Genomic DNA, 16,439 nt, shown 5'->3' with positions numbered 1-16,439 from the left:
TAACTTTCCAATAGAAATTTTGGACTTGGAGAAGGTTTTTCTCTTTCTACCTTTGAACTGTGTAAGAAGAAAACCTTTCAGATCTCGTACTTCATGTTTTCAGATCCTTCCAATATGAACTTCATGTACCTTATAAAACTGCATGTGCTGAAGTATTTTAAAAGGTATTATCAAAAACTGAACACAAAATCAGTTAAGAATGTAACACCCAAAGGGCTAGACATGACCTTAGTTCAGAACACAAGCCTCAGTGTGCTCAATATGTAAAAATGCCAATTGTGGAGACTCAACCACCTAGAGGGAGCACAACTGATCATGTTTCTCCTGTACAATCAAGGGCATGACTGATTCACCTACCAATGAATATTTCACACATGCTGGCAGTTTACACTAAGGTGAGGTCCAAAATAATTCTCCAGTTAATTTCAAAATTTCAAATGGGAAAACTCAGGGAGAAATAACAAACAACTAACTGACTGTTTACTTACCTTCAAGCTTTTTATTACCCTTGTTCAAAGTCCCAAATTATTTTGTGGACAGAGTAAATATATACAAGTCATGAATCATTAAAATGCAAGCACAGCTCTAAGGCAGATACTATGAAAAGTGCATTTGCTGTGGCATAAAGGGAAATATTTTGCTGTGAATACTTCCATCTCCACAATTAAATTCTGAATATTACTGTGACAAAGTTTGCTTTTCTGCTGGCTATTAATTTCACAGTTATATTAATTTAGACAGTTTTCCTCAATTCCTGTGAATTCACAACACATAGAAACGTATTCCTTACTCATGATAATCTATTTTCAAATCTAATGAAAATTGGTCCAGAAAATTAAATGTAACCAAACAATATGGGGAGGCACCATTCTATGTTTAAGAGACAAATTAAGACACGAGCTATATTTCAGATTTGTGTAGGGAGTGCTTTGCATTGCACTAAATCTCGCACCAGAAGCTGTCAATCAGCAAAAGGTAGCTGAGGTGGACTCAGTTTCCTAGCCCTGTCATACTGATATCATCCATCTTTACTGATTACAGAATACTCAAACGGAATTCGTCTTCATGATACTTGAAGAACTTTACTTATAATACACAAGGTTCTAGGCACTGGAGTGAGGAGTATTCCATATTTTGTTACTTAGTGGTACAAATGTCTATAAACAAGAACTTGTCCTTACCATCATCCAGATATGCCTGGTCTAGGTTCTCTGGTTCCTGCTTCACCGTGACGCCAGTAGTTGTTGTTCCTTTCTCCTGTCGATCCGTTATCAATGTTGCGAGATGACTTGGCGAAGGGCTATTTTTGGAAACCTTCTGCACGGTATTGGATGTTTGCTGCTGTGGTTGGATCACAGCTGGATATTGATTTGGACTATTTTTAGGCACATGATGTGCTGGTGGCGGTGTGCTGGATCGCACAATCGGCACGAGGGCATCATCCTCTGAATATACCTGTTGCTGGTAATCCTGGCTGCTGTATCTCAGCTGCTGGCTAGTAGGTGAATGTTGAATCATAGAAGATACCTGCGGATGGTTTGGGGAGCATTGTATCATAGACAACTGATGATTGGCTAGAGAATTTTGAATCATGGAAGGAGACTCACGGCTGTTTGCAGAATTATGAATTATTGCAGAAGATTGATTGGTGTGAGACTGGTGCAGCATTGAAGGTTGGGCCGGTGAACCAGCATGTACCAACACAGATCTGTGAGCATCTTGAATTATGGGAATTGATGGCACCATCACAGCAGACGGTTGATAGCCAAGATGATTTGGACTGCCACCTTTAGATCTCTGATAGACTGCTTCTAATGGATTTTGTTGCTGATATTTCAAATCTTGTGGAGAGAATCCAGAACGACAGGAAGTCATGCTTCCCCCAAGACAGGAAGTGGGGTTAGTGACCATTACAGGGGTCATGACCTGCTGTGTATAATAAAACTGAGGCATGGTTCCATGATGAACAGCATTGCAGAATATTGCACCTTCACATTCGTCAATAGGTTCTGCTTTAATGACAGGCACTGAAATAAATCACATAATGAATGTATAAATGTGGTGCACTCCTTTCATCTTGCGATCGTTTTTGACAATCCGAACATAACATCTTGCTTTCTTTAAAGATTCCAATCAACCCAAATCAACACGAGACAGTCCATGAAAATTGCAGAACAGACCCAGCTCAACAATATTTATTTATTTATATACTTGATCTGCACATGTATTGTTTGACTGCATGTGTGTGTGCTTTCTCTGGATTCGTATCTGAGTGCTTTGAACAGAGGACGGAGAACGCTGTTTCGTAGGGTTGTACTTGTGCAATCAGATGACAATAAATTTCACATGACTTGCCTTGCCTTAACTTGAATAAACTTCGGAAACAATTGTTGGAGCTTCCTCCTTCTTAACTTTCAGCCAGATGCAAAACCAACCAGTCATGTACATAACAAAGAAAATATGCACAATCTGTCTTTGTCTGAATGTGGCTTGGCTTTGCCCCCAAGCTTTAGAGATAGTTAAGAACAACCATAGCCACATTTGTATTGAGTTAGCCTGGAGACATGGTTCAGATTGCCGCTGCTTTATTATACTGATCCTGGGGCAATACATTTTTCTCCTGCTTGCTCCAGAATAAGTCAGTCAGACAGCATGCATCTATTTCTTTCTCTCACTCATTCATTCACTAAGATATTGAAGAAAAACCAGTTACTTGAGTGAACGAACGAAAAAGGCATTTTATTTATACAAGGATCTACATTGTGCAATGCAGCTTTTCTCTTCTGTGTGGCCGTATTCATTAGGCAGATAGAGGTAGATAGCGTCATTCTGAACTTTTGCCACATGGTAAATTCTTAAAGTGCTACCATCCCATATGCTGTGGCTTTAAGTTGGCCTGGAGGCATGGTGCAGGCTGTCATGGTTTTATTATATATTCCATGGCATTCATTTCCCCTTTCCCCAGTGTAAGTTTTTCTTCCCCCTCCTGCTTGAATTCACCCCATTATCTACTAGTCTTTACGGCTTCCCTGCGCTCCACCCACACCCCCTGTCCCCTCCCCTCCCCATCAACCTTATTATTGCAGGACTGCCCAGTTTCTTGCTTTTCCTGTTGCAGGGTTTGGGGCCCACGACATTGACTGTCCTATTGCTTTCCATGCTCGCTGCCCCTACTCATTGAGTTCCTCCAACACTTTGTGTCTTGACCCAGTATAAAAGCTTCTCAGCCAATATGGTTAATCCAAACAGCAATTTGACTTTGACTGAATTGAAACTTCCTTTTAGGTTCAAGTGAACTAAGTTTCATAGAAATGGATGCCCATTGATATCTCTTCAAATCATTTACCTGTGGGGAGATATGTAAATCTCTGCGGTTGGCTTTTTTTCCTTTTTCCATTAACGACACAGAAGTTCACTTTGGCTGGTGTACGGATGTGCAGGTTCCGATAACGTGGAATTTCAACAAAGAGCATGTTCTAAACAGATAGCAACAGGAGATGAAAATCTTCCAGTGATAGGATGCCTTTTTCATATACCCATGTGTCATAATGGAAACCACAACATACAGCAAACAAGGTTTATATATTATTGAAACATCCAGTAGTTTCCTTCTATAAAAGAATAAATTATGTCTATAACATTTAGAATCATCGCAGCGTACATGATTTAAACTGAAAAACTCATGGTGTTTGCTGCTTTTTATTTTTTGATATTTTTCAAAATTTAAAAGTGAAATAAAATTCATTATCCTTTGATCACCCAACATCTTGCTTCTTTGTGTGGAATGGAATGTGTTAAAATGGACATTTGGATTGACAAAGAAGGAAAGGGGCCAATGGGAACACGAAAAGGGTGCAGGAGACTTTGGGCGGGACGATGAATTTGGAACAAGGTGAAATTTAGGGAAGACAAGGAAGCAGAAGAAATTAAATTGGAAGGTGTCAACTGAATGAATAAGGATTTTAACAAAGGACGACAGTGAATGTGTTTATACTGTATCAGATGGAATTATACCTGTACCAGTTGGTCTGGTATTAAGCTTAGGCCTAAGCAGGACCTTCATGTAGTCTGTAAATAAGCAGGGTTGTCCCCAGAACAAATGTTGGAGGGGGGTTCATTCAGCTGGGGGTAGGGGGGGAGTGGGTGTTAGCAGGGACCTGTCGATGTCTGGAGGTGTTACCAGGGACCTACCTGTCATTAATGCCATCTGCCCCTCCAGTTTGGGGCACAAGGACGCTCTTTTATTGCATCAGGCGTCTCTAGACACTAGTGACGCAACCAGGGGCAGGTGGAGAGTCGCTAGTGTGATTCAACCTAGATGCTAATGACACGGGAGGGAGGGCGGGTCTGATGGCCAGGGATGGCCGCAACCATATGGGAGCACAGAACTCCTTTTGGGGGGCACAGCATCTCGTTTGAGGGCAATGCCTGCGGCACCGACCCTGTGGAGAAGTAGAGAAATTAGAGGCAAGGGATGAGTGATCTCCAATGTTGAGTGTGAGGAAGTTTAGCCTCATGTACAATCAAACATCACTTCAATACCATGGGAAGGAAAGCAACTGGGGAAGTGGAATTAGATACTATCAGCTGAAAAATAAAAGGTGATCAGATGTGCAGATGACATGGCTCATAAATTTCAAAATTTGTAAGAATTCATATTCTGCTTCAATGCAATTAATTAATTAAATAAGGATATTTCTGGTTTTGATCACATAGGATCTACTACTGACGTGCAACAGTGTATCATTTTAGCCAGTTTGAATATTCTATCATTTCAATCAATATTGGCATAGTTCTGACTCCAATTACTATTAACACCCACCATTAACATTTTTATAGTTTTGATATATTGGAATTTAAAAGGATTAATATTACTTACTTTAACAGAATAAATCCTCTTTCTATTCTTAAATATTTATGGAAACCCTTACAATCAGATTCCCATCTGGCCTGACCATAAAGCATGTTTTAGCTTTGTACTCACAGGCTGGCTTTTATCTTTATCTACTGTTGCCTCCATCTCCCATATCTGTTGCCCTTCTGGAAAAAAAATGTTTGAATATAATTAAGAATAAATAAATACAACAAAATGTATTGATGACTTCTTTTTGTAATCTTTTGTCAATTTCCATCCATTTTCTTATGCATCTGGTGGTTATATCTAAATAAACATGGAATTTTTAAAAATGGTTTGCCGCATGGATCAGTTGATATGCTACTATAGCAACAGACAATGTGATTGCAAGATGATCATGCAAATTCATAAAATTCCTAGTGTAATAAGTCAGGACAATAAATACCATTCATCCATACAGGTCAAAATGATGTGGTCAGAAGCTTAGTTTCCATCAAGGCAGTCAGTTTGCCCAGTTTCTGCAAAAATTGACAGGTTATTGTAAAGATAAGTGAGGAGGAGTAATGGATTTAGTATTTACATTTTTCATCAAGATCATCTTGCCTTTTCCATCTCAAAAATTGTGACTTAGAAAAATTTACACTGGGATTACTACAGGAGAGAGAAGATCAATGTGTCAGGAACCAGTGATGAAATTAACTTTCAACATCCTTCATGAGTGCTTATGCTATTGCCCAGCAGGGCTATTCTCAGACAATGAAAGTAGTTTGTATGAAGTATTTTATAAAGTTATGAATGTATAACTGTATCTTGATTTAATAATAGAAAGTTTGCATTTCAGAAAAGAAGTTTGAAAGTGTTTGTTCCCTACAACTCCAAAGAGATAACATACTGAAATAAATAAAACACCAATTGTTGTAAAAGTCATCTGCACTGATATCGATCAAGAGTTCCAAAGTGAAAAAATGCACAAAATACTAGCCTGACAAGTTAGAACAGAACAAGCTAAAAGAACGGTATTGGCATCAAGGAAAAAGGACAAACAGATTACATATAACCCAACAGAGATCAATGAAAACTTTAAGGAATTCTATGAACAATTATACCGAACTGAGAACGAAGGGAAAGAAGTCAAAATAGATGAGTTTTTAGCTAAAATTGAACTACCGAAATTGCAAGAAGAGGAGCAAAACAAATTGATAAAACCATTAGAAATAGAGGAAATACCACCGAACAATAAAATGCCTGGAGAGGACGGACTCCCAATAGAATTCTATAAAACATTTAAAGACTTATTCATTCCTCGTCTCCTAGAAGTATGAACCAGATAGAAGAAACACAAAACTTGCCAGATTCATGTAAAACAGCAACGATCCACTAACACCAGCATTGTATAGACCAATATCTCTACTTAATTCAGATTATAAGATAATAGCTACACTATTAGCAAACAGATTGGCCGACTGTGTACCAAAAATAGTAAAACAAAATCAAACTGGATTTATTAAGAAAAGACGAACAATGGACAATGTCTGTAAGTTCATCAACTTAATCCATGCAGTACAAGGAAACAAGACGCCAACAGTGGCGGTTGCCTAAGATGCAGAGAAAGTCTTTGACAGAGTAGAATGGAATTATTTATTCAAAGTACTACACAGAAGTTCAACCTACCAGAGAAATATATTAATTGGATTAAAGCTTTATATAAGGGACCATTGGCGAAGGTGACAGTAAATGGATATGTATCGAACCAATTTAAATTAAGTAGGTCAACCAGGCAGGGATGTCCACCATCTCCCTCACTGTTTGTGTTAGCTATAGAACCACTGGCAGAACTGATAAGAACAGAAAATAAAATAAGAGGAATAAAAATAAAAGAGAAGGATCAGTCTATTTGCAGATGATGTCATAGTATATTTAACAGAACCAGAAATATCAATAAAAGAATTACATAAGAAATTGAAGGAATATGGAGAAGTATCAGGGTACAAGATCAATGCAAATAAAAGTGAAGCAATGCCAATGAATAATGCGGATTTCACAAAGTTTAAGAAAGAATCACCATTTAAATGGCAAACACAAGCAATTCAATACCTAGGTATACAACTAGATAATAATCTAGGCCATCTATACAAACTAAATTATCAGCCATTAATGAAGAAATTGCAAGATGACTCAGAACATTGGAAAGACTTACCACTAACACTGATAGGAAGGGTAAATTGTATTAAAATGAATATCTTCCCAAGGATACAATACCTATTTCAATCATTACCAATTCACCTAACAGAGAAATTCTTCAAGGAGCTAAAGAAAATAATAAGGAAATTCTTATGGAAAGGGGGGAAACCGAGGATAGCGCTAGATAAATTAACAGAATGGTACAAACAAGGGGGCTTACAGCTACCAAACTTTAAGAATTATTATAGAGCAGCACAATTAAGATACCTATCAGATTTTTATCAAACAAGGGAAGAATCAGATTGGACCAGGTTAGAGCTAGATGAAATAGGGGGGGGAAGGTACCTGAACATATACTATGTAAGTAGGTTGAAAAGCTGGTGCAACATAAGAATTCACCAGTACTGCACCATCTACTCAACATTTGGAAAAAGATTCACGTAGAAAGGAAAAAAACAAATTACCTACTACCAAAATTATTATTGATGCAAAATCAACTAATCCCTTTCACAATAGATAACCTTTCCTTTAGAGAATGGGAGAGAAAAGGGATCAAAAAAATAGAAAATTGTTTTTTGGGAAATAATTTATTATAATTTGAACAAATGAAGTACAAATATGGTATAAATCACGGTACAATGTTTGCATACCACCAACTGAAAACCTACTTGAAGGACAAATTGGGAAGCAGGCTGAGGTTACCAGAAGGAAGCAATTTTGAATATGTGATTACAGACACAATGATAATTAAAAGATTTATAACAAACATGTCCATCAAGCTGCACGAAAAAGAGAATGAGGAAACAAGCTGTAAACCCAAACAAAAGTGGGAAAAAGATTTAAACATAAAGATAAAAAATGAAATATGGGAAAGTTATGCTCTGGAACTATGAGAAATATAATACACACCAGGTTACGCATGCTACAATATAATTGGTTACGCAGGCTATATATCATGCCCCAAAAGTTAAATAAATGGGACCCTATATTATCAGATAGATGTTTTCGCTGTAAGAAGGAAGCGGGAACAACAATTCATGCAATTTGGGCATGTGAGAAAGTGGAAAAGTTTTGGGAAGATCTAAATCAAGTATTAAATAAAATCACAAATAGCAACATACCAAAAAATCCAGAGATCTTTCTTCTAAGTAATATAAGAAATAAAGAATTAGGCCTCAAACTGGATGAAGTGCAAAAAAGTTTGGAGGGGGGTGGGAAGGAGGGAGGGAAGGTAGGGGGGAAAAAAGGGGAGAAAATGCCACTGTGTCTATTCAAGATGAAATGTTTGTGTGTATTTTGATTGAAATGGTTCATAGTGTGAAAAATAAAAAAATTACAAAAAAAGTGTTCCAAAAGAAGGTAATTGCATCATTCAGCAATCTACATCTGATATTCAGATTTAGAATCAGAAGGAACTTGGCATGGGTCACATGATGTGGACAAAGACCTCATTACAGTGATTCACATGTGCAACCAATGCCACCCATCTTGTTTGATTGATTTAGTAGTGAGTGTAATTGCGAGATGAGGAGAGAGAAAGGGAGCCCGTAGAGGAGTTGAGGGCACCTAACAGTTTGTAAGGGGAAGTGCTTCCTAGGTCCAATGTGAACCTATGAAATTGATCATAAAATGGAAAGAAATCAGATCTAGACAGGTCATGCAGATGCCACATTGAAGGCCCTAATTTAGGAGTGGTAGGAGAAGGGGGATTTATTTCATTGACACACAGACACATAAAGCTCACCAGGCCAACATCTCCTTTGGTGAAGAGGCCAATACCTAGAGTTTAATGGTAATGGTGTGCAGTAATACATAAATATAGACTCCTTGCCCAAGTAACTCAGGCAAAAACATAATTCATATACAGTAAAACTGGAATTCAAACAACCAGCAAAAAAAAGGTGGAAAATAAATTTTAAAAACAAAAGTAAATAAGAGTAAAATAATAGGTAAAAATGCATGTGTTTAAAATTGTAAAAGTAAATGTTCTGTGAAGTAACTCCATAAACTTTGGTGAAGATGGGAGCAAATACTTAGCCAATGGAGGGCCTTCATCAGGCTTTTCTCATAGCAGCTGTTTGAATAAAGTTGTATGAAACAGAAATGGTGTCACCCAGAATGAGGAGCTGGTTAATGTTGCTCACTGTTGGGGTGACTCTCTTAATGTGTCTCCTTATCCCTGCTCAGTAAGAGTTGCCCTGGTCAGAGGCTTTATCTGTAAACTTTAGTGAGGGGCAAGGATGGGTAATTATCTATAACGTTATTGTTCATATTTCTGCCAGCTCCGTGGAGGAGGAGGAGGAACTACAGATTCAGCAACAGTTAAATGTTTTCAAATAATGTCAATGAAAATAAAGTAAAATTCTTTAAGATTTATATATTAATGCAAGTTAAGTTTGTTCAGTGGAAATACAGTATAGTATTTTTGTCTTTTAAGCTGTTTATTCTTAGTGGAATTGCTCGGATGCCTGCCAAGATTTTTTTCACACCTTGATGAAGGGCTCAAGCCTGAAAAGACAGTTATTTATTTTTATTTTTGCTATATAAGGGACACTGTTTGACCTGCTGTGTTTCTCCAGCTTTGTGTGTTTTTATTGTCAGAGTAAGTTTTAAGCAACCAGAAAATACATTTATCCAGCATCTACCTATCCCAATCAATGCTGGATATCAGGGGTTTTACTGTATTCTTTATCTACATCTGCCTCGTTACCAATCAACATTTTCTCTCGCCACGGAGATGATTGGTTCTACATTCTTCACATGGCTGAGGTAACTGGGTTTTGAAGAAATGTAACTGCAACACTTGTGTACACTTTGTGTAGAGCATGTCGAAAAAACCAAAGACTTGTTGATCCAAACCAAGGCTTTTATTAACTAAAAGACTGGAGCATATCGCGAGTAGGCCGACCAGTCCAGAATGACCTGGTCTGGCTAGGAGCAATCCTTTAAGACCTGCCAGTAGGTGGGGCTACACTCTCAGCCAATCACAGTCATCCTACACGACCATCTGTACATAGACACATTGGTGATAGAATCTGGACTATCATACTTGGGATACTAAGAAAGGAACTCCAATTGATCCAAATTTCTACTGTTTTACACCTATAAAACTGGTAAAGCCCATGATTTCTAGGTGATAAAAGATTACAGCTACTTCTCTAAATGTATTTCAAATTGAGGAATTAACTTTTACAAAGGAATTTTCTTTGATCACATTCACAATTTGGATAATAATGGTCAAAAACTCCACACAAAAGCAAATATTTTTTGCAAAGGATTGTGTAGCTAGATTTGATAAATCAAGGTTTTGAATTTGAATGAACTGACAAAAATGCAATTGTAACATGCACTTTCTGCTGGACAAGTAGACAACTGAAATAATATTTAATTTAATAGTCATTTGCTGACATGTATATAATTTAGAAGAGCATTTATGTTAGACATTTATATTCCAGTTGGGAATTGATTAAAGAGCAAATCTGAAATTTAAAATAATTTGGCTGACTAACATTTATTTAGAATTCTGTACTTTCGATTGATGCAAAATGCTATTTAATTTTATGAAGCCTTCCAGTATTTGGCTGAAGTCAAACATGAAGAGTTTCTGAAGCTGCATGTTAACCTATTGAAATGTGTATTGAAGCTGATTCGAACTCTTTTTTACAGAAAGTCCCGTACGATGACTCATTTCAAATTATTCACAACATGCTGTATATTTAAAGAAATTATCGTAATAATTATAGTTTGCTATTTATAGAGGGGCAATATTTGATTTACTTTTTGGCCACAAAGAATTCTAATTAATAGTACCAGACTGAAAGTTCAACTTTTCTGAGAAAAGCAGTGCCTCAACTTAATTTTCAAATAAAATTTCTATTTTTAAGTTCATATATGGGAAATCTTGAAGGACAAGACTGATCTTGTGAGTCTCCTGGCACATCCCATAGCCATGTGGAGTTGCAGGCCCTCTTCACTAAGTGCCACATTTGTGGCAATGTAATCTTGCAGGGTAGAAATGAGGCTGTGGCACAGACCAGGACATTGTTCAATGATTCAACTCAGGTCACCGAGCCAAAGCAAATCTCCCTTCACAAAACCTCATCCCAATAACATGCGCTCTTCAGGAGTCTGGCATTTGATAACACCCCTTTTAGACCGATAACAGTTCCAGGTGCTCACAAAAGTGCTTGCAATTGAAATTTGCTCCATCCATTATTGGCTTTTGTTACACAGTCTATCATGTTTTTATTCTTTTTTTCATGACTTTCTAATTTTATTCTTCATTACCACTGATATTAAAATCAAATAGCTGGACATGGATGAGATCTTGTTAGCACAAGTCATAGAAATTCATAGGATCAAAAGCCAATCAGTAATCATCTATGGTTGGCTCTTTAATGCAACAATTTAGATATACCTCTGGCCCTCCTGAATCCATTGCTGTAAACCTTTTCTCAGGTTCAAATCTATTTTCAACTTTCACTTGAAAAGAGAATAGTTTCTCCCTCAAACATTTGCAATCACTAAATACTCCAAGAATTCTCCTTCAAAAGAAATTTCTCCCGTCCCTCTGTGATCATTTTAAATGGCCCCTCATTAGACTCCTCAACCATCCGAAGTCGAATTTTTCCTAATTACTCCATGAAAGCCTCTTCCATTTGCACCAAAGGTTTTCCATCCATATCACAGCAACTTTTACCAAGGTCACTCTGCCATTATTATAGTCTTCTTCCCCATGTCTAGGTCATGCCTCCAAAGTACAATATTCTTACTTATGCCAAACAAAATTGCAGCACCAATTTGCATATGCATGACACTGCAACTGTATTTTTTTAACTTTAAAAATGATATAGTTTGGTGAAAAAGAGACTGCAGTATATCCATTAAATTATTCAATCAATCTACAGCCAACAATAAGCAAGATTTCTGCATCCAACCTATTGGAAAATCCTACCATGAAGTAACATTGGTATTCGTGAACTGCTTATTTTCAACCATGACAACTTGTATCTTACTTCACATTTGTGAAGTATACTTATCTCATTTGATTTGTACAAACATCTATTCGTGATGGATGAACACTTTAATCTATAATTCAGGTTCACTTGTTACTTTTAATGTGCTCTTCTGCAGTCACCACATATGCAGAAGTGAAATGCTGGTATGCTCCATTCCACTTAAAAACATTCAGGTGAAAGGAATTGAAAGCTCCATTCAGCCACTACTTTTGTGAACCTTAAAACTATCAAACTCGTAAGTAGACCTCATGGAGTCCGTAGCTTCATATTATCAACATGCAATGTACATTCACAAACCAGAATATAATAATTCATTTCATCAATTTGCTTTACAGATTTTAATATTGGTACCCAAAGGTTTAACAGAAGCAAACACATCAACAAAAAAACAAACTGTAAAATCTGATCCATCCAATGTTGAAATATCATTTTTCTAATGTTAACTTTGGTCCAGTTAATGCCCTACTTTGAAAGAAGTGTCATGTTCTACATCTGTACCCACGGTGAGAAAATGGACTCACCATTAATATAGATCTTGGGTGCTCCTCATCTAATGTACGCTCTTTGGACAATCCACTCGTAATTTTTCTCATGTACTTGCACTTGTGGGCAGTGCTTCCCTCCAGCAGCAAATACTTGCAATATAACTCGAGCTATTTTCTTTAAAGAGTTAGCAATCCCATGAATATATCCAGAACCTTTAGTTGCACTACCTCATTGATTACTGGTCCTGACAGCCAGCACCAATCTCTCATCAACTGGCACTAAATCTAGCCCATCTAAACTGCAGCAACCTGCTCTTTCAGAGCTAATCCCTCACTTAAATCTCACTGACCGTGAATGCTATCAGATTTATCAATAAGGACAATATCCCCAAACTTGCATTAAAAAGTTTTTGTGTGTTTATGTCGAAATATTTTGAACTGATACATTGATGATTAAAATCAAACTGGGTCATATCACAAGTTGGATTAAACTCTAAATCTCAGAATGGAGCAAGAGTAAAATACATGAATTGAGCTGCAAAAGCATAGCTCAGCAAAAAGAATTCTGTCCTGCATACATTTTTAGCACCAATTTAGAAAACACAAATTAATCTGCACACCATCTACTTCTGAGAAAATTTGAGGATGTAAATCCTGACTCCAAGTTCTCAGTCAAAGTTGAAAAATAGAGGAGACAATCACATGGCAGTGTAAGATTGGATAACACATATTTTAATAGAAAAGTATTTTTCACAACCAAGGTATTAAAAATTGCTTCAGCCCATCTTCTGAATCTGGATTGGTGATTAAAAAACACCCTCTGCATTTTTACTCCTTATTATGACTGGACCACAACATTTTATACCTTAATTTCTCTTCCGTTCACTCTCCTGTTCATTCCTCTTACCTCCTTACAATGTCTCCTTCTCCACATAAGACCGCTTTCTTTTTTCCTTTGGTATATTTTTCTCCTTACAGTACATTTTTGAACTGTTTTAGCAAGAGTAAACAGGGAGAAACAGAGCATCTCCAAAGGGCATCTGAATACACAGTTGTTGTCCATAGAGCCAGCATTTCAGGTTCAATTAATGTCTCCACCACAATGAGTGGATATCCACAATCAATTAAACCGGCCTTGGTCTAAATCAAATTTGCTCACATGTTCCTTTTTTTCTGGATCAACCTCTCATCCTGCATCCAATTACACCCCCCCCCCCCCCCACTCTAAATGTCAAAATCAAGGGCACCCCAGAATCTGTCTGGAAGAATGCAAGGGGATGAAAAACAAGCGTAGCCTGTTCTAGCCTGACTGATAAACAACAGCCTGCAGACCTGCTGGAAAATCAACCATTCTCTTGCCACATTTTTAAAAGCAACCTTTCATGTCGTCTGGTTCGTGTAGGGATCTAAATTCAGCCACGCATCTATGGATTTGAATGCTTGCTTTTTCGACTAATTGGCCTTTCAGTGGATTTCAGTTGATTACATTATTACAGCCCTTTCATTTGCTCCTTCAAAGCTGGGATTACTCTGCATTCCAATACAATTTCCTTGATTTCCTTCACTGGTGATCCAGGAAAGGAGAAAGCAGCATTACATTCAAACTCAGCAGCTATTCAACACTGGTATGGTTAATGGAATCAATGAGAAATACAGTGCAGCAAGTTTACTTTCCTCTGCAATAATCGCTGGTTCCAATTATTAATGATTTACAAAGGTGCATAGTTCGGAATGTATTACCCACCAATGTAGCTCAAATACTCCTAATATACTTGGCAATAGAACCATTTTTTTGTTTATGAGATCTATCATTGAGCAATCTCTCAGTCCCCAATAACTGGTTAGTATATTTCTGGAAATCGGACAAAAATAATAGTGTATTTATGTAGTGGGTCTCCCAACAGAAGGAAAGGAGTATTGGATTCATTAATCCCTGAAGGAATGGGGGTTAAAAGAGGTGACAAAAGGGTGAATTTAAGATTTTTTTTAAAATAGAAAGCGGTAGAAAGGCAATGAGAGAGATTTCCAAACATGTATCCAGATAGCTCATTGATAGCAGAGTGAAGGATGGTCAGTAAAGGGACACAGTCAAAGGAAGATAGTGTCTCATAGGAGGATGGAGATGGTCTGAGGACTATAGGATCAAAGGAGACAACAATGTAAAAGTGCAGGGAAGGATTTTAAATGTAATACATGAAAAGTCAGGAACTTCATGCAAATCAGCAAAGATCAAAACAAAGAGTGAAGGTAAGTCAGAAAGAAACTGGAGCGATCCGGCAGCATTTTGATCGAATTGAAGTTCATGAAAGTTGGAGGAAGCAACACCAAAATGGAGGGAAAATAAGCATTCAAGGTAAAGGAAGCATCTTTGAGTCTGTCAATGGTGATGGAGGAGAGGTACAGACCAATACAAGCGATGCTGAAGAGGTAAAGCAATGAGCTTTAATAGACCATGAAGGACTTAAAATAAGGAGGAATTACGACATAACAACGCGTATTGATTCCGGTCAGTACATGCTAACCCTTCACATGATCTTTCCTTTGAGCTACTCATCTTTCACTGCTGTAATTTCATTACCAGTATCATTAATACCATCAGTTTGTTCATGTGAGTAGATGTTTGACTGAACCTCCCAGGAGTCAAAGTAGACAAGATGTCACTCTCAGGAACACCCAGCCAAATCTTCTGCCTGAACTGTTAATCCCTGAAGTAAATTTCATGTCCTCAGAATTCTCTGCATCATGGAATTTCTCCAGTTTCCTGTTCTAAACCCTTGATGTATAATCCCTCACCTTTTGCAACTAACCATCTATTCAGCCCTGAACTTACACAATTATAAACATTTAAAATTATCTTGCAAACATTGGTGATCTGATAAAGTTTTAATTTTAAATATAATAATTATGCTGGAGTTACTCAGTAGGTCTTGCAGCATCCAGAAGGGATAAAGGTATGTTTCGGGCCTGAGCAAAAAGCAGGAGTTAATGTCCATCTTTATCAATATCCATTTATTTTTATCCTCTAATTAATTAATAATTACTTCTTCAACCTAATATAACCATAAAAGGTTGACAGTATTCTCTCTAATTTTTTAAATTCAGATCAGAGATATCACAGAGAAGTATAGCAGCCCAGAACTAAATCCTGAGGGAAATCATTACCCACTTCTAACCTCTCCATAAAATGCCTTTAATGTTTCTCTTTGTTTTCAAAAACTTGGCCAACATTTCTGCTCGCTCACTGTCATTGCAGCCAATCCATTCCTCTTAACCTCATCAGATAATCTTCCAGGTCTCTATTCTCAAGATGCTTGGCAGCATTTGGTACATCTAACCTGATCTATTAATCACCGTTCAAGCCAGCAAAGTTTCTGCATTTGGCTAAGTGTTTGAAAATGCTTCTGGGAGAATAGCAACTTGCTCTATATGCAAGGGGTGGATGGACAAGATTTTAATAAGTCCAAATGTCTTGACATACATTTCCCTTCAATGGAAAATACTTTTAAAATAAATGTAATTAACTGGGTCAATCCATTCCTAGTAATTATAAATTCTAAAATGAGCTCACACCTTTTTTAAAAAATGTTGTTATTTTCTTAAAGGGAAAATAATTTAAAATTTCCTCGCTAAGTTTGTGGAGGAACCAATGTAGCTCTCCACATAATGAAACCTTTCTCCCTAATTATTGCAATGGGTTCTGTTTGCCATCATTTGCAGTTGAGAGAATGGCATAAGGAGTGTATACAGCAGGAATTCTGCACAGGAATTGCTCTGTTTTACTTGAAGTGTGCATTCTCCAATTTGAGGAGCTGGAACTAAATATTTGCCCAAGATATGTTCTGCTGCACAGCCAACTGCAAACATCAAAAGATTTAAGTGGCACAGATCGTTAGGTAGGGT

The 16,439-nt window shown here is 37.3% G+C and overlaps 1 protein-coding gene across 3 annotated transcripts in view; it reads right to left on the bottom strand.

The window, feature by feature from the left end:
- Positions 1 to 16,439, bottom strand: part of nfatc2a (nuclear factor of activated T cells 2a) — a 157,557-nt gene that overhangs the window by 62,352 nt on the left and 78,766 nt on the right. For all 3 annotated transcript variants that reach the window (XM_069883607.1, XM_069883605.1, XM_069883606.1), the window contains exons 7-9: positions 4,985 to 5,040; positions 3,347 to 3,476; positions 1,182 to 2,027 (exon numbers count right to left, since the gene is read on the bottom strand). In XM_069883607.1, coding sequence (XP_069739708.1) covers positions 1,182 to 2,027; positions 3,347 to 3,476; positions 4,985 to 5,040 — 1,032 coding nt within the window. The remainder of the gene's footprint in view (positions 1 to 1,181; positions 2,028 to 3,346; positions 3,477 to 4,984; positions 5,041 to 16,439) is intronic.

Source organism: Narcine bancroftii, chromosome 6 (assembly GCF_036971445.1).
Source record: "Narcine bancroftii isolate sNarBan1 chromosome 6, sNarBan1.hap1, whole genome shotgun sequence".
NCBI lineage: Eukaryota > Metazoa > Chordata > Chondrichthyes > Torpediniformes > Narcinidae > Narcine > Narcine bancroftii.
Note: the sequence above shows the minus strand (reverse complement) of the source record. Positions and strands in the feature narration are given on the sequence as shown.